General features: G+C 38.8%; 1 protein-coding gene across 4 annotated transcripts in view; it reads left to right on the top strand.

Annotated features, from left to right (window-relative positions):
- The window catches only part of POMT1 (protein O-mannosyltransferase 1), a 44,010-nt gene that overhangs the window by 598 nt on the left and 18,772 nt on the right, over positions 1-24,640 (top strand). For all 4 annotated transcript variants that reach the window (XM_027869384.1, XM_027869386.1, XM_027869385.1 and 1 more), the window contains exons 2-12: positions 1,190-1,337; positions 4,257-4,363; positions 5,178-5,228; positions 5,638-5,784; positions 11,043-11,154; positions 13,239-13,304; positions 13,394-13,487; positions 13,769-13,924; positions 17,230-17,360; positions 18,639-18,734; positions 19,710-19,802. In XM_027869384.1, coding sequence (XP_027725185.1) covers positions 1,216-1,337; positions 4,257-4,363; positions 5,178-5,228; positions 5,638-5,784; positions 11,043-11,154; positions 13,239-13,304; positions 13,394-13,487; positions 13,769-13,924; positions 17,230-17,360; positions 18,639-18,734; positions 19,710-19,802 — 1,175 coding nt within the window. In that variant the 5' untranslated portion in view covers positions 1,190-1,215. The remainder of the gene's footprint in view (positions 1-1,189; positions 1,338-4,256; positions 4,364-5,177; positions 5,229-5,637; positions 5,785-11,042; positions 11,155-13,238; positions 13,305-13,393; positions 13,488-13,768; positions 13,925-17,229; positions 17,361-18,638; positions 18,735-19,709; positions 19,803-24,640) is intronic.

Below are 24,640 nucleotides of genomic sequence, written 5' to 3'. Positions count from 1 at the left end.
CGAAATTTGGCATTTCTTTCCATTATTAAGGTAGGCAGCAAACCCTCAAGTAGTATTAGCAGGACCGTTGACTTTGTCGCCAGCAGAAATCACAAAATAGAAATGTCACCCATAGAAAGAAGTAATAGGCTGCAGAACTCTGGAAATATCTTTTTGCTATTTAAGAACCCCTGTTTTAGAGAATTGTCTAACCACCGAGATTAAGTGACTTGCCCAGAGGTCAGAAAGCCATTATGTATGTGTCAGAGGCAGGAGTTAGAGGTCAGCTAATTCCATGCTTCGTCTGACCATCATCTCTAAAATGGGGATAATAACCTTTGCACAACTACCATACAAGGCTGGCTGTTGTTTAGGATGGTGTCTATAAAGTGCTCTTAAAGCGACAGAGAGAGGACAGCAATCAGCTATTATGACTCAGTCTAAAGTCTCACTCCTGTGCATCATCTCACTGGTTACTCTGGCCAAGCTGACAAAGCATAGGCTCTGGTAATTCCAAACAGGGAATACCTCAATTATTGACCAATGAGGAACTGACTGAGGAGCAACTTTGCAGCAGACATCATCTCATATAGAAGGTTGGCTGTGGTAACTTAGGCCCATCTAGTAAAAGAAGTAAAGGTAATGATCTGCACCTTATACTGATGAAATCATGCATCCTTGAAAAATTGAAATATACACATTCTTATTAATGGCAGAGCCAGAATGAGAACCCCAGATTTTCTGTTAGTCTGATGCACGTTCCCTACCCCTGGTCTAATGTCCCTTTCATTATAACATTTCTTCCTATCTGAACCTGTCCTTTTTCCTCTTGGTTTGGATCAGCGATTTAATATGTGAGGAGAAATCCCTAGTATGCAGACTTCATCCAGTCAATTAACATTTATGTAGTGCTTACTCTTTGTCAGGCATTGTGCTCAGTCCTGTAGGTAGAAAGCCAAACAGTTCCCATCCTAAAGGAGCTTGCATTCTCACCACATGTCCCCATTAATGCAGATAATAACTCATTTGTCTTTGTCCTTAGGTCCTCGAGAGGTTAAGGGACAAAGCTTATTTCATTCATTGTGTCATTGTATGTTTAGTACTGTCCTGATCATATGTGATTCCATTAAAAAGCATTTTCCCCAGGCTTTAACTCTTTGATTGTGGGCTCCCATTTGCTGACTGTGGCTTGTTTCTTTCCATTTTACAGGGTGATTCAATCTACCTTCCCACACGATGTTAGTATTTTTGAAGCGCCCTGTTCTTGTAACTGCAGAGATCAACTTGAACTTAGTGGCTCTGACGGTGGTAGCTTTGTTGAGTCGATTGTGGAGATTGTCCTATCCACGGGCAGTAGTGTAAGCCAATTTCCGCATCTCTCAAATTCCAGAATTTAGCAAAAGTAAATTGCATTTGTTTCAGGACTTGATTGTGTGAAAAATGCCTTTTAAAAAAAATGTCAAAGGGAAGAAATGATTCTCATCCAGTTTATGTCTTTGAAAGTGAGAATCAGGACCAGTTTTGTTCATAAGCCAGCATAAACCCTTCAAATTAGATCTTATCAACATAAAACAATGGTATGTGGAACTTAATATGTTGAATAAAAATTTTTTTATTCTTTCTGAGCATTCTGGTTCCCAGCCTATAATTGAGAGTATTAAATTTTGAAGGATATCCATTACCTATTATCCAGTAGGGAGAGGGAGAAAGAGAGGGAAGGAAGGAAGAAGGAGAAGGGGAGAGGGAGGGAAAGAGAAGGAAGGGAGAGAGAGAGAGAGCACATGTTTGATGGAGCAATCAGTTAGAAAACACTGGAGGATGGGATTAATCCAGCATATAAGGGGGCTGGCCTTAGGGAGAAGGGTCATCATAATAACAGAAACTAGAGAAAAGGAACAAAGAGTAGCACATCGGAGTCGTTCAATAAATGTTTTTTGAATGAGTGAAAAGTAAACAAAATGTTCCTGGGTAATGCTATTTTTCCGCCTATACTTAGAACTGTGCCGAGTTTCACATACTTTTGTTCTGTATTTACAGGACCTAGTTTGTAGGACTACAAAGTTACTGCCTTGGTAATAAAACTTGGTTTATTGGCCTAGGATCTCTGTTTTAAAATTTTCTGCTTATCTGCAAGAATGATACAGTCACAAGTATAGTAATTTCCTATGAATAACTTAATTTTTTAAAAAATCACTTCCAACAGGACAATAATCATAAGTCCTATTGGATAAAAGCAGGTAATGGATATCCTTCAGGGTTTAACATTCTCAGTTATGGGCTGGGAACCAGAAGAAGCAGTCAGGTAGGGAGGAGAAACAAACGAGAGAGAGAGAGAGTGAGAGAGAGAGGGAGAGAGAGTAGTGCCCTGACTACCTAGAGAGAAGAGAATATCAAGGAAAAGAGAATGATCCACAGTATCAAAGGCATCAGAGAGGTCAAGAAGAATGAGGATTAAGAAAAGGCCATTGGATTTGGCAATTAAGAGACAATTGGTAACTTTGGAGAGAGCAATTTCAGTTGATGATGAGGTTGGAAGCCAGAATGAAGAGAGTTAAGAGGGCGAGAAGAGAGGAAGTGGTGGCATATAGACAGTCTTCTTAAGGAGTTTAGCCAAAAAAGGCAGGAGAGGTATAGGACTGTAGTTATTGATGATGGTTCAAGTAAGGACTTTTTGAAGATAGGAGAGACCCGGGCATGTCTGTAGGGAGTAGAGAAGCAGCTAGTAGACGGGGAGTGAGTGAAAGTAAGTGAGAGTGGGATTAACAGAGGGAGCAGTGTGCTGGAGGAGATGGGATGGAATGGGCTCACTTGTGCAGTTAGAGGAATTAGCCTTGGCAAGAAGAAGGGCTACCTCCTCATGTGAGACAGAGGTGAAGGTGAAAGAAGTGGCAGAAGGTGTGAGAGTAATATGATGATGGGAGGAAAGAAGAGGGGACTGACAGGAAATAGTCTCAGGTTTGTTTGATTTTTCTTCAGTAAAATGGCAGAAGCTATGGGAGGTTGGGGAGGAATAAAGAAGTGTGGAGGAGCCGCTGTGGAGAGTGGGTTAGTGAGTTGATTAGAGAGGTGTAGAAGGGTTGCCTGATAGCAGTGAGGTCTCAGTTGAGGTTAGATAACATACATTTGTAGTGGTCCCAATCAGAACACATGGGTGATTTTCTCCACCATTGTTTAGCAGCTCGTGTGTAGGAACGAAGGCAACAAATGGTAGCGAACCCCAGACTGGGTCTTGGCAGAGCCCAGTTGGTGATATGATAAGGAGACAAGGAATTCAGAGAAGAGGACACTGTAGAGTTGGAACAAATTCACCAGGGGGTCAGGATGAGGAAAGGAGGAGAGTGTGGTCAGTACAAGGGTGATGGCCTGGGTGAGAACTGAAGGGTCACGTGATTGGAGGTTACAGTGTGGACAAAGAACAGAGTTTAGTATTAGAAGGCGGAGGGAGAAGTGGAAAGTTTATAGACCGTGATCAGATAAGAGTATTTCAGAAGATGTTCCTCAACATGGAGTGGGTGAATTTATGGGTAAAGGTAAGATCAAAGGTATTCGACCATCTTTGTGTGTGGCTGAGGGGGAGTAGAGGACTAGGTCATGGGAAATGAGTAAGTTGAGGAACTGGGAGGTTAGGGTATTTGAGGGAGTGTCAATATGTATGTTGAATTCCTCTTATATAAGGGTAGGAGTTGGGAAAGAGAGAAGAACTGTGAGCCAGGTACTGAGCTCATTGAGAGAGGAAGGGGAGTGTCCTGGAGGTCTGTGGACAACAACTACCAGGATTTTGATTGGGTAATAAATGTAGATTGTATGGACCTCAGAGGAGGTTCTCAAAGGATTGTGATGGGGAGAACCTGGGAAGGCCATGGGGAGCAAGGAGTGTTGCCGTCCTGCACTGGATCCAGCATGTAAAGGGCTTTAAATGCCAAACAGGAGTTTGTCTTCTATCCCAAATGCAACTGGGAGCCATTGAAGCTTTTTGAACAGGGGAGTGTATGGCTAGACAATACTGCAGGAACATCATTTTGGCAGTTTTGTAGAGGATAGAGACTGGAGGCAGAGATACCAATTAGGAGGCTATTGCAGTAATCTAGTCAAAAGAGGATGCCAGCTGTAACTAGGTTAGTTATGGTATAAATAGAGAGAATGAAATGGATGTAAGAAATGTTGAAAAAGTAGAATCAGCAAAACTTTGCATTGTGCAAATACATTATAGGCATTGTTAAATTCACATCTGAAAATTCTGGTTAGATGTAATACTATTCTTAAATTTTTTTTTTCAGCTTTGATGAAGTCTACTATGGGCAATTTGTATCACTTTACATGAAGCAAATCTTTTTTGTGGACGGGAGTGGACCACCACTTGGCCACATGTTGCTTGCTTTTGGAGGTAAGCCTTGACAATAGTTGAAACATATCTGTTGACCTTGGAACCTAAGAAAAAAGTTAGTTTTTCTTTCTCAAGTTTTGTCTTAGTAAGGAGGAAATACTCAGTCTTTTACTTTCAGTAAAATAAAATGAGAACCTCTCATTTGTATAACTTAAACTAGTTAGAAGCTGATAGCTTATGGTCCTTAAGGTTTAGGGTTGAAGGCAGAGTTATCAGCTGAGAGATGGAGTTTATATCCTATAAAATCTTTTCAAGAAACTTCTTGGAATCAATGGGTTATAGATCATAAGGTTTCACTAGAGAAAACCTGAGCCTAGATTTATAGGGCAATTCATGCCCTATAATTTATTTCTAGCCTAGTCTACAAAGTAAAAATGTTAAACAAAAGCCAATAAAAGAACATTCTCAGTGGTTTTTAAAGTTTGAACATCTACATGCTCAGTTAGAAAATGTACAGGAAAAGATAAGGTTGATTTAGTTTTCATTGTAATTTAGAATGTTCTAGAAGAAGAAACCACAAGGGCTTAATTTATTCTTGGACTTGGATGATCAGAATATGTAATGGGATACATGAGAACATACACTCTTAAAGTTTATGGCTGTTACCAAGTTGCTAAGACCTTGGATGATAGACAGTTCAGGTGAATTAGTTTCTTTATCTGTAAAATGGGGGTAATACTTCAGAAAGTTGTTACAAGTTTCAAATAAGAAAATTCATATGAAGTACTTTGCAAACTTTAAAGCATTATGTAAGTTCCAGTTACTATTTTTCATAATAACAAATGTTGATTGATGAATTGGCCTTATATTTTAGGTTATTTGGGAGGATTTGATGGCAACTTTTTATGGAACAGGATTGGAGCAGGTAATGGTTATTTTTCATTTTCAACTTATTCTTTATTAAATGTTCCACAAACTGGAATTGATTGGTAATAACTTTTAAAAAACTGGCAATGTGGGTTTTTTCCTCAGTGAAATGTTAAATCTGAAGTGTTGAGGGTTATACGACTTCTTGAAAAAGCATAGTAAGGGATATTTGAATCCCCAGTCATCCTCCCTTTTCTCATGACGAGTGGTTCTATTGCATGACCACTGTTAATTGCAAAACATAAATGACCACTGATTTGTATGTTGCTTCCTTGATCCAAAATCATGAAAATTGTGTTTTGGCTATTGTAAATACTTAGCCATTGTTCCATTTGAAAACGTGCCTGCTATATGCTAAGGTCATTTCTGCTACAGTCTGCATGCTGATATTTGGTTGTCTTTTCCAGAGTATAGTAATAATGTGCCAGTGTGGTCTTTGCGCCTGTTGCCAGCTCTAGCAGGGGCCCTTTGTGTCCCTTTAACTTACCAGATTGTATTAGAACTCCACTTTTCCCACTACGCTGCTCTTGGAGCTGCACTTCTGATTCTAATAGGTAAGAATGGTATATTGAGTCATTCTGGATAGAACATTATCACATTTCCAAAGGGAGTTCAGCAGCTTAAACTAGACATGATGTGGGCGGGTTGAATTTCATTCATTTGTGTTTGCCCTGTAGCACCATCTACTTTGTTTCCAAAATGTTTGACAGTAAGCCCAAAGGATGACTTAACCTCAAGAACTTCACAGAAGAGCTAGTGGTTTCATTTTCCAACTTTGGGGAGTGGGAGTTGGGGATTGCTGCACTTTATAATCAACAATCAGAGAAATTGCAGAAGGCCCAGTAAGCTAGTTTGATGGTGCCTAAAAGGTGAGTTATAAGGTACACATAGGAACATGTATCAGTTCTCAGCAATATTTTTTACATCCATGGTGATGTCTGCCTTCCTCAAAATTTCCCTAAACAGTAATGAATGAACAAATACTTCTCATAAAGACTTTCTTTTCTGTGTTTTTTAAATCATCTCAAGCCTATTCACAAATGAAATGAAGTTCTATTGTCTTGTTAAAGTCAGTCAGTCTTATTAAATACCTATGTTTGAGGCACTGTGCTGAGTTCTGGGGATAAAAAGAAAGGCAAGAGACAGTCCCTGCTCTGAAGGAGCCCACAATCTAATGGGGGAGACAGCATGAAAACAACAATGGACAATTAAGATATATACAGGATAAATCAGACATAATCTCAGAGAGAAGCCACTAGTATTGAGGGGTATCAGGAAAGGCTTCTTATGAAAGGTAGGATTTTAGCTGGGACTTGAAGGAAGGGGAAGCCAAGCCTTGGGGGAACCAGTGAAAATACCCCAAGAAGGGGGATGGAGTGTCTCATATGAAAAAGAGCAAGGCGGCCACTGTCATCGGATCACAGAATACCTGTTAAGGTATAAGAATACTGGAAAGGTAGGAAGAGTCCAGATTATGAAGGACTTTAAATGCCATACAAAAGATTTTATATTTGATCCTGGAGGTGATAGGAAGCAACTGGAGTTTCTGGGTTTGGGAGGGAGGGGGCTGGAAGGGAGTGATACTTTAGGGAGATCATTTTGACTGCTGAGGGGAGGATGGAAGGGAATGGGAAAGAAACTTATGGCGGGGAGACCAGCCAGCAGGCTGTCGTAGATGTCCAAGGGCGAGGGGATGATGGCTTGCACTATGATTATAGCGGTGTCAGCCTATATAGGGAGCCCATACAGTGTGTTACAGAGGTAGAATTGACAGGATTTGGCAAGAGATTGGTTGTGGAGCCGAGGAGTAAAAGGGAGTAAGACGTTGAGGATGATACGTGGGTTTCAGGACTGGTTGACTGGGAAGATGATGATTCACTTGACAATAATAAGGAAGTTTGGAGGAGGGGAGGGTTGGGGTGGGGGGAAGATAATGAGTTTGGTTTTGGACATGTTGAATTTGATTTGTCTGCAGGACATCCAGTTCAAGATGTCCAATTGATGGTATTAGGAGAAAGCTTAGGGCTGGATAAGTAGTTCTGAGAATCATCAGTGTAGAGATGACAATTTTATCCATGGTAGCTGATGAGATCACTGAGTGAAATAGTACAGAGGGAGAAGAGAAGAGGGCCCAGGCAGCCCTAGAGGACACCCATCATTTTCAGGCATGACCTGTATAATGATCCAGCAAAGGAGATCAAGACAGTAGAAGGAAAACCAGACTAGACTAGGGATACACAACCTTAGAAAGAAGAGAGTTTCAAAGAGAAGAGGGTGATTGACAGTGTCAGAGACTGCAGAGAGGGCAAGAAGGATAAAGACTGAGAAAAAGCCATTAGATATTTTAAAATAATTTTAATTTTAAAAAATTTTTAATTAAAAATTTTAAATGAGCAAAACTCTGCTTTCTCTCCCACACCCAACTGAAAAAGAAAGACAAAAACACAGTTACAAACATGGATAGTTAAAACAAATTTCTGTGTTGGCCATGTCTAAAAATTCATTCTGCGTTCTGAATCCTTCAGCTCTCTATTAAGAGGTAGGTATTATACTTCATCATGACTCCTGTGGAATTGTGGTTAGTTATTACACTGATCAGAGTGTTTCAGAGTTATTTGTCTTTACTGTTCTGTAACCATTGTACAAATGGTTCTCCTGGTTCTGTTTCTCACATTTCATTCTGCATCAGTTCAAACAGGTCTTCCCAGGTTTCTTTGAAACCATCCCCGTCATCATTTCCATGACAATTATATAGCATAACTTGTTCAGCCTTTTCCCATCTGATGGGCACCCACCCCCTTAGTTTCCATTTCTTTAAATATTTTTGTCCATCCTTAGTTAAGGTTTGTTTTGCTTAGGACTATTTCTTCCCTTAATATAGCCGCCTCCTTATTCTCTCTTCTTCTTCCCTTTCCTTCCTGTTTTGCTGTTGAGTAAAATGTATTTCTGGGCCCACTCTGTGTGTGTACCCCCTTGACCAGATCAGATAACAGGTTCAAGTGTCATCTACCTCCCCTCCCCCTCCTTTTCTCAATGTTTGTATAGACTCTGTTTGTACATCCTGTTTATATAAGAAGATATATAAGATAGTTTTCCCTAACCACCTTCTCCCTTTCCCTTAATATAGTCTTCTCCCTTTCCTTTCTTCTTTTAAGATCATCAAAAAATAACAAAACTGCTTCCAGGCTCTGTCTAATTAGATTCTCTTCATGATCCTTGATGATGACGGAGTTCTGAGGGGACATGTGTATCATCTCTCCATATTAGAATGTAATCACTTTTTTAAAAAAAGAATATAATCAAATCTTTTTTATGTTTCTCTTGATTCATGTGTTTGTATTTCAGAGTTTCTGTGTCACTCTGGTCTTTTTCTTCAGGAATGCCTGAAAATCCTCTTTCATTAAAGATCCATTTTCCCCTGTAGGATTAGACTCGGTTTTGCTGGGTAAGTTGTTCTTGGCCTAAGCCTTTGCCTTCTGGAATACCATATTCTAAGCTCTTTCTTCTTTTACATGCATTACTGCTAAATCACATGTGATTCTAACTGTGGCTCCCTAGTTGTTCAGTTCTTTCTTTCTTGCTGCTTGCAGTCTTTTTTCTTTGACCTGGAAACTCTGGATTGTAGCTACAATGTTCCTGGAAGTTTTTATTTTGAGGTTTCTTTCAGGAGGTGGCCAATAAATTCTATTTCCGTTTTCTTCTCTGGCTTTAAGAGAGAGGGACATTTTTCTTTAATGATTTCTCAAAGTATGATGTCTAGACTCTTTTTTGGTCTTGGCATTCATGGTCCAGTGATTCTTCAGTTACATTTCCTCAATCTGTTTTTACCATGAGGTAAACCTTACATTTTCTTCTATTTTTTTTTCAATCTTTTGACTTTGATTTTTCTTGTTGTCTCATGGAGTCTTTAGTTTTCATTTGGTCATTATAAGTTTCAGGGTGTTTGTTGCTTGGATAAGATTTTGTACCTTTAGTGCCAAGCTGTTAATTCTCATTCTGCTTCTTCCTGGAGTAGCTCCTGTCTTTTCCAGTTTTCCCTTCTAGTTCAAGCTCAATTCATTTGTAAAAATATCCTTAAAGTCTTGATTCATCTCTTTTAAGAATTCTAATTGATTTTATGCTCAAGTTGTTTTTTTCTTTGAAGCTTCACTTATAGATATTTTGTAGCCATTCTCTTCAGGGTTTGTGTCTGAAAGCTGTCACCATAACAGCTTTTAATGTCAGGTTTCTTTTTTGTTGTTGTTGTTTGCTCATTCTTCTAGTCTACTTCCTGACTTTGGACTTTATGTTAGGGTCAGGCTTTAGGTACTTCGGAGGGAATATCTGAATTGGTCCTGATGCTGCTTTCTTGGAGTTTTGAGTTATGTATTATTCTAGGATCCCTGGAATAGCTCAGGCTAGGAATCTGCAAGCCTTCAGTGCTCTCTGGTCTGGGCTTTACAAGTTCCTTTCCAGGGTTCGGGTTTAAGCAATAGGCCTGCGGACTTGTCTGCTGTGGAATTCTGGTAGATGCTGGGAAACTCTTCTGGTTCAGAGGGTCGGAACTTTAGGCTTCACTTTGGTTTGGTTATTCCTGTATAAGCAGGGCTAGCAGATGAAACAAGACCCCACTCCATCCTGGGGTCCAAGCCACACAGCTGCTGCTTGCCTCTGAACTGGCTTCTTGTCTGGTATTCAGCCTCGGGCCAGTGATTGCTCCTCACCCGGCAATGTAACCCTTAGGTGCAGGTCTCCTCCTCCGTCCACGCTGAATCTGTGACTGGAGCTGGATAGTGAGCGACTCCTTGTACTGTATACCCCTTTAGGCTCCTTTATGTTGCATCCGGAGCTGCCTCTTACCCTATTGCATACATACCCTTTCCCTACGCTGGAGTGCTTCCCCTGGGCATGCTTTTGGCCAGACCCTATCCCCAGTATCTGAAGACTTCTCTGGCTCCCTAAGCCTGTGCCAACTTGGGTTGGAATAATGACTCACTATAATTTTTTTCTTGAATTTCCAAATCAGGATTCAGTCTAGTGTGTTTTTTCTAGATCTATTTGGAGGCATTATGGGACACAGGATAGTGGAGAGCTTACTCTACTTCTTTCTGCTTGCTTCATCATCTTGGCTTCAGGCCGTTAGATTTGACAATTAAGAGAGCATTGATAACTTTGGACAGAGCAGTTTCAATTGAATGATGAGGTTAGAAGTCATGTTATAGATTATTAAAAGAGTGAGAGGAAAGGAAGTAGAAGCATTCATTGTAGACAGCTTTCTCAAGAAGTTTAACCACGAAAGGGAGGAAAGAAATGAGATGATAGATAAACTGAGAGTTTTTTTGAGGATAGGTAAGTTGTGGACGGGTTTATTGGCACTAGGGAAGCGTCCAGTAGACAAGGAACAATTGAAGATAACTCAGAGAGGTGGTGGTAGGGAGGCATTCTACTGGAGGAGATGAAAAGGAATGGGATTGTTTGTGTAGGTAGGGTGATTTGCTTTGTCAGGGAGGAGGGCCACCTCTTCATATGAGATGGGTCAAGATGGAGACAGTGACAGAAGGCATCTGAGTGATGTGGCATGAGGAAGAAGGAAGGAAAAGGAGCTGTTAGCTAATTGCCTCAATTTTGTCAGTGAAATAGGCAATTTTCTCTGCTGAGAGGGTGGGGGAAGGAAGAGCCATAGGAAGTTTGAGAAGGAATAAAAAGTTTTGGAAAAGCCACTTTGGTGAGTAGGGTATAGAGATAAGAAAGTATAAAAGAATCCCAAATGTTTGGGGTTCATTTTCAGAAATTTGATCATAGTTTGTTTTTATTTTTTTTCTCCTTATAATAGAGAATTCTTTGATTACTCAGTCTAGGCTGATGCTATTGGAGTCATTATTAATTTTTTTTAATCTCCTGGCTGTATTGTCCTACTTGAAGTTCTCCAATTCCCAAAAATACAGGTAAGGTTACTTTGATGAATCCTTCTTTAATAGAAATGATCCATATATTGCTTTTTCCTTTTGAACTTTAGTATCTTGTGTTTTGAGAGCATGCTTGCTAATTTAATGTTAGTTTTCAAATTGTGTTAGGTAATGTTTATAGGCATATTTTATCTTTCTTTTATAGTGCTTACATTATTCACACCTTCTGAACTTGGCCCCTATGCTAACCATATGTACACTACATGTGTATTCTTATATAATATATATCCATACATACACACACAGAATCCCTAAAATCTTAGTGCATCTTTAAGCATTAATATATTCAGTAGTATAAATGTTGCAAACTTATAAAAAAAGTAATTTGAAAGTAATTATTTAAATTTCTTTTATACTTATTTAGTTTTATGCATTTCAGATAATTAATTTTTAAAATTTTAACAAGATGGAGCACCCTATTATTATGTATTGTATGTCTGACAGTTTCTGGATGACATTTTCTCAGAAGGTGTATCTGTAGAGGAGGTTCACTTGCTTTACGTCATCAGTCACCTGATCTCTCTTCATGACACTTTTTCTTGGGGGGTAATGTCAAAACTGTCATGTTCTTTGGTGATCTTAAGGCTAGGATTACAAACCTTTTATTCGCTGAGCAGCAGTTAAAAGTTTTTACAAAGTCTAGAACTGACTAGTGCAATGTTTATCACAAAGTGGTAGTTATACTGAATTTTAATAAGAAACATCAATATTTTAAATTTTAAATAGTTTACGTTTTGAACATTGGGGTGTTATTTTTGTAAGGTTGTACTGTTTATCTTTAGAGGTTATTAAAGCTTTACAATACAGTAAGACTTTGGGGAGAGACAGCTGGGTGGTACAGTGGATAGAGCACTGGGCCTGGAGTCAAGAAGATCTGAGTTCAAATACGGCCCCAGACACTAACTAGCTGTGTGACCCTGGGCAAGTCACTTAACCTCTCTTTGCCTTGGAGGCAGCTAGGCAGCTCAGGGAAAAGAACACTGGGTCTAGAGCAGATGTGCTCAGCTTGGCAGTAGGTAGGGGCCAAAATTAAAATAGGCCAGACTTCTTCAGGCCGCAGATAGGTTTTTAGCGGCTCACTTTCCAAGTAAAGATATAATTAATGATTAAACTATTTTGCAAATAAACCATATTTTTTTAAAAAAGGGAAATTTCAATTAATTACACTTATTTCCTAAGGTTTTTATTTATCATGAAATCACATTTATATTAAAATTAATTTGCTAAGTGGTACAAGTTTTAATATATTTTTTAGGTTTTCTTATTGTTTACATTTAGTAAGGACCAAAAACCCAGCGAAAAGATATGACTCTCCCTCCTCTCAGACTAGAGACAGACTGATGATGATTGATTGCCATTGGTCATGTGACAAACAAGAAAGCATGGGCAGTGGTAACTTGCCCACCCAGTTACATGGTGGGCACAGTAGTGACTAGTGGAAGGCAGGCTAAGCGAAGGGCATGGGCAAAGCGCTCGTTACATCTTTACTTTCTGTTACCTCTTCTACATTTTTTCTCAGGCCCCCCGAAATTCTTTGACAGGCTGCAAGTGGCCTGCAATAGAGTCAGGAAGACCTGAGTTCACATTTGACCTCACTCATTAAGCTACGTAACCCTGGACAAGTCATTTAACCTCTCTTTCCCTTAATGCACTGGAGAAGGAAATGGCAAACCACTCCATTATCTTTGCCAAGAAAACCTCATACAGGGTCACAAAGAGTCAGACATGGCTGAACAACAACAAAGACTTTTGGGACACCCCGTATCATGTTTTTACTCTAGCTTTTTTTTTTTAACCTAGTTCATACGTTTGACTTTATAGACAGCCCTTCACTTTAAGAATTTATTCTGCTTCATCTATAACATGTACTCAACTGGGGAAATTCTGCACAGGGAAAAATCCTTCTAGGATGGTTTGGGTATAGAGACTTGTGAAGTGTTTGTTGTACTTGGTATTAATTTGTACCCAAATACCCAAATAAGCCCTCTGTGTCATCTTTGATCTTTATGTAACTTTGACAAGAATAAAGTTTTTGTTTTCATGTTTTTGTTCTCTCCTCCTAGCTCATTCTCTGTGAATTGGTGGGTTTGGCTAATCCTGACTGGAGTTTCTTGTTCTTGTGCAGTTGGGTAAGTTCATTTCTTTTATTTAGATGTGATTTGCCTCCTCCACTTTACTTCTTATATCCCAGTTTTATTTCTTTGTGGTGTATTTTCAGGATAAAATATATGGGCCTTTTCACTTATATACTACTACTTACCATTGCTTCAGTCCATGCCTGGCATTTGATTGGAGACCAAGCTTTATCAAATGTAGGTACTGAAATCCATTGGTTATCGGATTTATTGGCTAGAAAATAGTTTCACATAAAGTATCACAAAAATATATCAGTGCTCTGATGTGAATATGGTTTGTCAGCTGCTTAAAGTGCACCTTACCAGTTTATTTAATAAGAAAAAAAATAGATCATTACAGTTTGTGCATTTTATATTTCCCAAGTGGGAATACAATTAATAGATATAGTAGAAATTCAGAGTTTGGAGTTTAACTTTGACAAGAAGGAGTAATCTTGTGTTTTTAAATCTCCTGACAGGCTCGTGTATTATGTCATTTGTTAGCCAGAGGAGTGGCCTTGTTGGTCGTACCAGTAATTACGTACTTATCTTTTTTCTACATCCATCTGATGGTGCTATACCGCTCTGGACCCCATGATCAAATTATGTCTAGTGCTTTCCAAGCCAGTTTGGAGGTAAGAAGTAGAAATAAGGAATGGCATTGTAATTAAAACAGCAACCCTAGAATTTTGTCCTGTGGAACCATCATTAAACAATAGTAGCTAACATTTACATAGCACTTTAAGATTTGCAAAATGCTTTACATAAATTTTATTTTATTAAATGAGAATTTGATGGAAAAACTAAAAAAATCCATTCCATTTGTTTTTCTTTCTTTTTTTTTCCTCACCCTTTTCATCCCTTTCTTCATGATCAGGAAATCTGTTTTGCTTGTGATTTTTTCGTTGCTGGTATTGTCCTGCTTAACTCTCCTCCCTATTCCCACTTGCTTCCTGTTGAGTTTGATATTATTTTTACACCAAACTCTGTGTGTGTGTGTGTGTGTGTGTGTGTGTGTGTGTGTGTGTGTCTGTGTGTCTGTGTGTGTGTGTGTCTGTGTGTGTGTGTGTGTCTGTCTGTCTATCTGTCTGTGGCAGGAGGGATATTCAACCCTCTTTTTTGTTTGTTTCGGCTAAGAATAAAGTTCATCTGATGCCCACTCCCCTTCACCTCTTATTTCATGTTTCTATTCCTTTCTACACTGATATATTCTTCCTTTTACCTTTCTTATCCCTGTCTTAAAACCTCGTAACAAGCCATCTACCTCTAAGATCTGTGTTTTTCTTATTTAACTTCCTTCGCTGGCTCATCTCCAGTTGTTCTGATCTATATCTATTGACTAGACCCAGATGGCTCTGGAGGAAAATGTGAGGCTGGTGACTTTTCACAGCTCTCCCTCACTCAAAGTCCGTTTCATGTCATGGCATCATCTTTCTGATGTCATGGTCCTCTTCAAGAATGAAGGACAAACCACAACTCCCTTATATACTTTGTTTTTTTAAATTATGTTCAGTTCCAAATTCTGTCCCTCTCTCCATTTTCTCCCCCACCCATCTTAATATCCCAAGGTTCCTAACCAGTTCCTAGGTTTCTCTGAACTTTTATGTTTGTATTTCAGAGTAACTGCTCAGCTGTGGTTTTTGCATCAGAAATGTTTAAAGTCCCCTGTTGAATTAAAGGCCTTTCCCCACTGTAGGATTGTACTCAGTTTTGCAGGATAAATTAATTTTGACTGTAAGCCTTTTGGAATATTGTATTACAGAGATGTCCTCTTATTTTTAATAGAAGCTGCCAGATCTTTTGTGATCGTGGCTGTGGTTTCTTGGTACTTGAGCTGCTCCCTTCTGGTTGTCAGCAGCGATTTTTCTTTAACATGGAAACTCTGGGTTTTGGCTGTGACATTCCTGGAATTTTTCCTTTTGGGATTTTTCTTAGGAGAAGATCAGTGGATTATTTCTATTTTCATATTGCCCTCTGATTCTAATAGATCTGGGCAATTTTCATTTATGATTTCTTGAGCTATCATGTCCAGGCTTTTTAACAATCAGGGCTGACAGGTAATCCAGTGCTTTTAGAATTCTCTCTCTTTGTTTTCCCAGTCATTTGTTTTTGATTTTATATTTTATTGTCTCTTACATTTTCTCCTGTTCAGTTTTTTATTTTGTTCTAATGTTTCTTAAAATTTCATGGAATAATTAATTGGTTTGATTTATTCTGGTTTTCAAGAATTCCTTTTTTTGAGGTAAGGTTCACCATTTTCTGTGTTCAGCTATTCTCTTTCTAGTTCTTTACTACAGAGTTTTTATTTTACTTTTTTAAATTACTTGCTTCATTTCTTCTAGGTATTGTCCGTGTGAAAAATTGATGTTTTTCCTTTGAATCTCTGCTTGCAATTGATAAGAGTTAGATTTGCAATCATTTTTCATATTGGATGGTGTTTTCTTTGCTTCCCTTATTTTTCCAGTTTTAAGTCCTGCATTGGGGCTTTGTGCTATAGCAGGCTCTTCTCCCTGCTGTGCTTTCAGGTGAAAGAATCAGCCCTGTTTTGTCTTGCACTGGGTCTCCTGGATTACTGTGCTGATCTCTGCCTCCACAGATTCCCTCCCCCTGGATCTTTGAGATACAGAATGCTGGATCTCCAGGACACTCTCTGGTGTCTCAGAGCTTCTGAGCGTGGGATATCTGCTCTACGGACCAGGAGACCTAGCTGCTTCTCCCCTCTTCTTGATCACTCTAGGACTTCTCTGCCCTCAAGATACCCAGCCTTGCACACAGAATGTCTCTAGCCTTCTCTGGTTGTTTTAGGAGGCTACTCTGTACTGGCTCCAATAGCTCCTTCCCTCCTATTCCTCTCCTCCCCTTTTTTATGCAGTTCTGGAGTAGAACAAAGAATTTTTTTTTTCTTGGTGAGGCAGTTGGGATTAAGTGACTTGCCCAGCGTCACACAGCTAGTAAGTGTCAAGTGTCTGAAGCTGGATTTGAACTCAGGTCCTCCTGACTCCAGAGCCAGCGCTTTATCTACTGCTCCACTTAGCTGCCCCTTAGAACAAATAATTTACTGTAGTTTCTCTTTGAATTTCTTGGTAATTGTTGAGTCTGATGTAAACTTTAGGGTTTCGCTGGAGTAAGTGTGTAAGAATTGAGTGGCTTGCCTCCTGTTCAGGGCAGTTATCTTGGTAGGAAGTTCTCCATTTTTATTTCTAAAGCATTAAGTGTACTGATTGATGTATTAGTAAAGGGTGAGAGTCTGTTAGATTTTCTCATTGGCAGCTGCTTTGAGCAATTTCAGGGTATAATGCTGCAAATCTATCTTTTGGAATTTTTTTTTACCTTTGAGCAGCACTGTTCTGGCATTCAGTTATACTTTAGACTCATCTTGCAAGTATGCAAATACTCAGATGTAGATTTTTTTTGAACCTTACTTTTCACATGCATTGACAGCATATTTAATGAGTGTATCAATAGGCTTTTTCACAAGCAGTGTTCCACAGTAGACTCCATCTTTATTATCCCATAACTGACTGAAAGATGTAGAGTTTACAGTATCCCACTGTTCTTACTATTTATTTTTTATTTTAGAATTATTTAGAAATTAGCAAGTATTTATTTTCTCTTCCTTCTGCCTTTCCTTTTGAAAAAAGGGAACAGCAAAAACCTTGTAACAAATATACATAGTCATGTGCTTACTATTGATTATTTTTAAAAAGCATTTAATTCAGCAGAGCAGAACTTACTGGTAAAATATCAGAAATGTACGGATGCACAAAAATCTTATTGCTCTATTATTTCCTCAGAGGTAGTTATCAAAATAAATCCAAGCAAATATGCTTCAGCCACTCAGAATAGCTTTGCTAGTTACAAATATATGACTTTATAAGCCTCTTTTACGGACTGGTTGCTATCTGATTGAAATTTTTAGGTTTTTTTTTTTCTTTTTTAGGGTGGATTAGCTCGAATCACACAAGGCCAGCCTCTAGAAGTAGCTTATGGCTCCCAGATCACCCTGAGAAATGTCTTAGGTAAACCCATGCCCTGCTGGCTTCATTCACATAAGAACACCTACCCTATCAGGTAACAAACATGAACATTTTACATCTTAAGATAGATTCACGTTCTTAGAAATATGTTTGAGCGGAATTGCCTTTTAGAGCTTGGTGACTGACAAACTAATCACTTTGAAAATTCCACCTCTGCTACAAATTTTGCAAGATTTAATGAATAACTTTGTTATGCTGATATTATGAGGTCCTCTGTTTAAGAAAACCTAGTAGAGATTAAATTTATCAAATAAAGAAGTCAAATCATCTCGACATATACTGAAACTTGCTAATTTGGATTAATTGGGTGGTTAGTCTGGAGTAGTGAAAAGTAGGTGTTATGGTTTAAAGTAGTCTACCAAATTCTTACCTGGTAGAAATTCTGCCAGATTTACTCTGAATGAATTGTAATCAGCACATTCTAAACTCTCTGGGCATCTTATTCTTTTTCTGTGAAATGAGAGCATTGAACTAGGAGACTACAGTCTCTTTCCACTCAAAAAGATTTTATCCATATCAGTGTTTTATAAGTAAAGGGATGCTTATAGAGAGCTAAAAGAAGGAAGGAAATAAGCATTTCTTAAGTGCTTATTATGTGCCAGGCACTGTGCTAAGCCCTGAGGATCCAAATGCAAATAAATAAAAAAGCAAAAAAAGATAGTCCCTACCCTCAAGAAGCTTACATTCTAATGGAAGAAGATAATACATAAAAGGAAACTAAAAAACAACAGGAAGTTGGAGGGGGCTGATTTTGAAGACCAAAAAATCTGGAACAAGGCCAGGAAGGGAATAAAGGCTGACTGGCCTGGGCCCCATCACCAAATGGAGGTTCCCAGAGGAACACACTGATGGGAGAAAGGGAAATGGCCCTTTTAGAGGGATCTTCCAGGATAAGCAGGCCAAGGTGGGGATAGGATGTTCTGGGATGAGGAGGCCTAAGGCACTGTGGGAAGTTCTAGGATGAAATAGCAGCAGACGCATGATTTTTGAAGTCCAGAAAATCAGGGTCTGGGATTCTTGAAAGCAGTTTATTCTCAAATGCTACAATCCTGCTTATTTTGTTAGTGTATCTTATACATGAAGAAAATAAATGAAATAAAATTAAACTTGAGTACTTTGATACCTTTCAGTACAAATGAGGTTTTGCTTTATATTTGTGTAGAACAACAGGAGAGAGTTAGTTGACTAACCAGGTAAGTTAAGTGGTGTGAAAGGGGCTCCTTCACCAATTTAAAGAAAATGAGAGAAAAGGCAGGTTGGCTGCTAATTTGGCTAACATCCTATTGTTCTTTGTTCATTACTCCCTCTCTAGGTATGAGAATGGCCGAGGCAGCTCCCACCAGCAGCAGGTGACCTGTTATCCCTTCAAAGATGTCAATAACTGGTGGATTGTAAAAGATCCTGGCAGGTGAGTATGTAAAAGGAAACTTCCAGGGGCATCACCAAACTCTTGGTCCTCTATAGTAATTAGCATCTCTTTATAATAGACATAATTGAACTTTTTGAATTTTTTAATATTTCTGTCTGGTAACTAGAAGAGTAGTTTCTTGATGGTCATAGTATGTATTTTGGTAATGAAAAATTCTGTTCTGTTGGGTTGTTACTAGCAGATGTAGAACCCATAAAACTATGGATAATTGTAGTAAATGAAAAGATCTTAGAATCATAGATTTAGAGCCAAAAGGAATATTAAAGGTGATCTGGTCCAGCTCCCTCATTTTATGCAGGAGGAAACTGAGGCCCAGAGTGATTAAAGCACAAAAAGCCTTATAAAAGGCATAGCAAATATTTGAACCCAGTTCAAATCTAGTGCCTTTTCCATTTGAAAATGTGAAGCAAAATGGAATTTGATATGAGAAATATAGCTTGAGTTACTTTCAGAATTTTGTAACTTTGAAATACCTATTTTAGTTTTATTTTTACTCTCCTTTTGTTTACATAAATATAAATTAAAAACTCATTTGTATTAAGAGTAATAGGAACTGAAATTTAACTTTATTTCACAAACCTTCTCCATATATAGGATAAATGAACATAGTATTTCTGTGGGAATTTTTTTTAATATTTGAAAAAACTGTTTGTAAGTACCCTCAAGTTCTCTAGAAATAACTAGCTTCATTATGAAGTTAATTATTTATTTACAAACTAGAATAGAAGTTGGAGATTGTAGGGAAACAATAATGATATTAAATTACTTGTTTTGCCCCTATTGTTTACATGTAAAAGATGCTGTTGGCGTGAAAGGTACAAAATTGCATTTATCTTTAATGTGAGTTAAGTTCTGTCTTGCTTAGTTGGCTCAGCTGTTTTGCTAGCTGTCATGTGACACAGCCTGAGCTATTCCTTCCGGGTGGATATACAAATTCTTTTTTCTGTAAACTAGGCATCAGTTGGTGGTAACCAATCCTCCTAGGCCTGTACGACATGGGGATATTGTGCAGCTGGTCCATGGAATTACCACTCGTTTCCTCAATACGTAAGTGTTCCCACCATTCACTGTTCTCGTCCTTTGTTGTTTCTCTCCAGGTTCCCTTTTTGTTCAGATGTAATTCAGTTAGTAGGAAGAAATTGCTGCTTCTGGCTTCTTAATTTTCCTAATTGATGTACCTATCTTTTCATTTGCATAATCAGATTAGGAATCTTCAATCTGGAAATGTATGTGATTAAGGTGTATAAAATTATAACATGTTCAACAGCTCTAGGAGTATTAGAACTACAGAGTATCCCTTGAACTTTGAAGAAAATACTTTTTAAGAGAAAGGAAAGTTCTGCTTTATGTAGCATGTAATGAATTGGGCATCTTGATGGTCTTGAAATATTACATGGATTCAAAAAGGGTTAGGGTTAGGGTTAGCGCAATTAGGGTTAGGGTTAGGGTTAGCACAATTAGGGTTAGGGTTAGGGTTAGAGCGCAATTAGGGTTAGGGTTAGGGTTAGAGCGCAATTAGGGTTAGGGTTAGGGTTAGAGCGCAATTAGGGTTAGGGTTAGGGTTAGAGACAATTAGGGTTAGGGTTAGGGTTAGAGACAAATATGTCTGTGAATATTTATTTTAAAAAGCTTAAGTTATCTGAAGTTATAGTCCTAATCTTTTGAGGTTCATGTCAGGGAGGGCAACTAAGTCTCAAGATATTTTATTTTTTACTATTACATGTTATGGGTAAGGTAGAGTAAGAGTAACAGGAGTAGTTTTTAGCATTCATTTTTAATAGCCTGAAAAATGATCAGCAAAGTGAAAGAGCCTTAAGTGCTTTCATCTAACAGGATGTCTTTCATGAATATGTTAAGCCACCTACAAGATAGACATAACTACAGAAATAACTTTAAGGATCTGTTCTACATGCAAATAATAATAATAGTCAGCATTTATATAGTGGTTACTGTGTGCCAAGGACTGTGCTAACAGCATTTTGTAATTATTATCTGATTTGTCCTCACAACAACCCTGGGACATAGGTGTTATCTTCTCCATTTTACAAATGAGGAAACTGGGGCAGACGGGTTAAATGACTTATCTAGGGTCATGCCACTAGGAAGTGTCTGAAACTGGATTTGAACTCAAGTCTTCCTGACTCCATCCTTGGTACTCTATCCACTCTGCTACCTCGCTGCCTTTGTCTGCCAAAGCTGTTTGCTCCTGTCATGGAGGATATCCTGTTCAAAGCCTAAGAGACAAAGTTTCTGATGATCCTGTTTATGAGTGACGTTGTGTTGATGCCCTTCACAATATGGCCCCAGCTTACTTTTCCAGCCTCATAATCCATCCAGCACGTTTAGTCCAGTCAGATGGTCTTTCTCTTGGCTCCTCACACACAACATACGGTCTAGCATCTCACTGAGCATGTCTAGAATGCACTGCCTTCTCATCTCCACCTCATAGAGGCCACAGCTAAAGTGCCACCTTCTACTTGAAGTCTTTCCTGATTCCCCTCCAACTACTGGTGTGCTCCCTCCCTAAAATACCTTGTATTTTAACTAGCCCGTGTCTATCTTTATTCTGTTTATACTTATATGTGTACTTCTTGTCACTTCCATTAGAAGTGTGGTTTCAGGTTATTTGGTTCTTTGTATCTATGTGCCCAGTGCCGTACCTAGGGCTTAATGTTATTAATGCTTCGTAAATGCTTGTTGATTGCTTGAACTTCTATTCTGGATCTGATTCGTGAACAAAGAGGAACTAATTGCTAGAGTGGAAATGGTGGGAACTCTGGGGGTTAGTTAACTGCTCCATCTTTGATTTTATGGCAGAGGAGAAGAAATCCAGACATAGCAGCCTAAGTTTGGGGAGAGCAGATTTGAAAGGCTTCAGAAAAAGAATGGCCTAAACTTTTTAAGATATGTACAGAAGATGGGAGCTAGAGCAGGTGATTGGAGGGTGAATACAAAACTTTGGCACAGTCCTGTAAGAAGGACGTTACAGGTGCTAGAGCTCTGAGTCAAGGCAAGTCAAGAAGCATTTATTACTCAGTCATTTAGTATTGTTGCTTTGTGAGGGTTCTCTAATCCTTGTTTATTAAAGGAAAGCCAGGCTCTATAGCTGTCATGGCAGTATAGTTTTCCCCTTTATTAGGCAATTCTTATTTTTCAGTCATTCAGCAGTCAACAAGCGTTTATTAAGTGCCTTCTATGTGCCAGGCACTGTACTAAGTGCTACGAGTACAAAGAAAGGCAGGGGAGGAAAGAACAAAAAACAGTCCCTCCTCCTTAGGAGCTCCGCAGTCTCCATGGGTAAGACAATGTATGAACAACTGTTTACAAACAGTAGATATGTATATATTGTTTGTAAATCGTTATATCTATATATATAGATATATCGTTTGTAAGTAGTTGTATGTATAGCTGTATACAGGGTGTGTTTGTATGTGTGTGTGATCAGTTGGAGACAGTCTCAGGGGGAAAGGACAGGAAGAGGCTTCTCTAAAGATGTAGAAGTTTAGCTGAAACTTGAAGGCAGGCTGCCCGGGTTAGCTGATGAGGAGGCTGAAAGTTGCCAGCATGGGCACCAGCCAGTGAAAACTGCCGGAGTCCAGAGATGGAGCGTCTTGTTTGAGGAACAGCCGGGAGGCTGTTGTTGCTGTGGTGAAAGCAGGGGTCAGGTTTTGAACAGCTTTAAAAGTCAAACCAGAGGATTTTGTATTTGATCCCGGAGGAGCCGAGGCTGGTGATGAAAGCTAAGGAGAACACCAAGGGGTTTGAGAAATTTCATTGAGGAAAAGATGAAAGAAAGGATAGCATGGCAGCCAAGGACAGATGATTCATGGATAATAACTGAAGAGGAAGCAGAACTGCTCGGCTCTTATTTTTCTGGTTTCTCTGTCAAGGACAATGATTGTCGTACTGAACAGGGCATGCACAAATATTGGTAATAAAATGTCAATAACCAAGATTAATAAGTAGGTCAAATGAGAATGCCTAGCTGCCCCTTATGAATTCAAGTCATTTGACCCAGGGGAGCTAAAAACTCAGGGTGCCCAAAAAATTGGGAGATATAATTGCTGAGCTCTTATCAGTGGTCTTTGAAAGAGCAGGACTGGGGAAAGACAGATATCTTGATTTTAACGACACAGAAGATAATTGACTCTGCAAACTGTTAGGTTGGATTTCTATTTCTGGTAAAAGTCTAGAATAAATTTTTTATTTTAATCAGGAGCAGGTAGGTGGTACAGTAGATAGAGTGCTAGACTTGGAGTCAGGAAGACCTGGGTTCAAATCTAGCCTTTGGCACTTAACTAGCTGTGTGACCCTGGGCCAGTGACTTAACTTCTGTTTACCTCAGTTTCCTTAACTGAAAAATGGGCATAATAATAACACCTACCTTCCAGGGTTCTCGTGAGACTCAAATGCAACATAAAGTGATTTGCAAACCTTAAAGCACTATGTAAATGCTAATGATAATTTTTTTTATTTTATTGATATCTTTTGTTTTTATATAACCTTCATTTCCAATATCTGCTTCCTATCTCTTATATGCTAAACTATCCCTGGAAAAAAGAAAGAAGAGAAAAGTATTTGAGCAAGACCAACCAGCATATCAAACCAGTTTGACAGTATATGGAATAGTCTACGTGTAGTCCCCTACTTCTGCAAAGAAGGGAGAGAGGTGCATTTCCTTAACTCTTCTTTGGGGCCTCTCTTGGTCGTTATAATTACACAGTCTACTTTCATTTTAATTACAAAGGTGTACTCACTACACTTAGCAGTGTGTTATTAAAAGAATGGCTACCGAAGACCTAGAAAAGGAGGTGGTGATTGCCAACATACAGCTCAGGGGAAGACAGCCATGCTAGTTTACTGCTGGCAGAATTGTTTCAGTCATTCTTGAAAACAGTTGGGAATTCCAGAGGGACAGTAATCAAATTGCTCATAGCCTTTGAAGCAGAGATCCCGCTACTAAGACTGTACCCCCAAAGAGGTTAGAAAAAGTCCATGTGTACAGAAGTAATCACAGCAGCAGTACTTTTGATTATAAAAAGCTAGAACACAAACATTTGGCCAGTTATTGGAAAATGGCCAAATAAGCTGTTATATGAATATAATGGAATATTGATGGGTATGAAGAATTCAGAGAGCATGGAGAGAGAGACTTGTACCCATGATGGAATGTGATGAGAGCAGAGCCCCAAATGCTCACACACACATGCAGTGACCACAGCAGTGTGATTAAGTCAACATTGAGATAAGCCAGATGCAGCGCCCAGTGTTAATGCCATACCGTCAGAGTGAAAGGATACATCCTTTCTGTTCATAATCCAACTGATTTTCAAGGAGCATAATTTGTAGTGGAGTTTGTTAGGCTATTCATTGGGAAATATTTCTGTCAAAACGAAATGTATCAGTGAGTTTAAAAACAAGGAGCCAGCTTGGCTCATCGAGAGCAGGTCTTACCAGAGTTGACCTTGTTTCCTTTTTATTTATTTTTTTTTTTTTTTACAATTACTAGATTGGTCAGTCAAAAGAATGTTATTGATAAATATAATTTATATTAGAGATATAATTTAGTTACATTTTAACAAAGCATTTGGCAGTCTTTTGTTGTATTCTTTTTTGAAGCTTTATTGATACCTTTTGATTTTATGTCATTATCAGCTCCCCACTTTATATCACGAGGAAAAAAAGCCCAGTTTTTCTTTTCTGATCTTCCTTTATCTGACCATAGTCTCCTATCATTCCAGCTCTCACTATGTCTCGCTCTTTATAAATCTGTTCTTTGTGCTCACTATGACATCTGGTCCCTTATCTTTTAGAACTTTGCCAGGCTACCACCCTTGCTCTGGCTTCACTTTCTTCCCTTCCCAACTCAACCTTGTAATTGTCCC

The sequence above is a fragment of the Vombatus ursinus genome, unplaced genomic scaffold (assembly GCF_900497805.2).
Source record: "Vombatus ursinus unplaced genomic scaffold, bare-nosed wombat genome assembly UNPS02014793.1, whole genome shotgun sequence".
In the NCBI taxonomy this organism is placed as follows: Eukaryota; Metazoa; Chordata; class Mammalia; order Diprotodontia; family Vombatidae; genus Vombatus; species Vombatus ursinus.
Note: the sequence above shows the minus strand (reverse complement) of the source record. Positions and strands in the feature narration are given on the sequence as shown.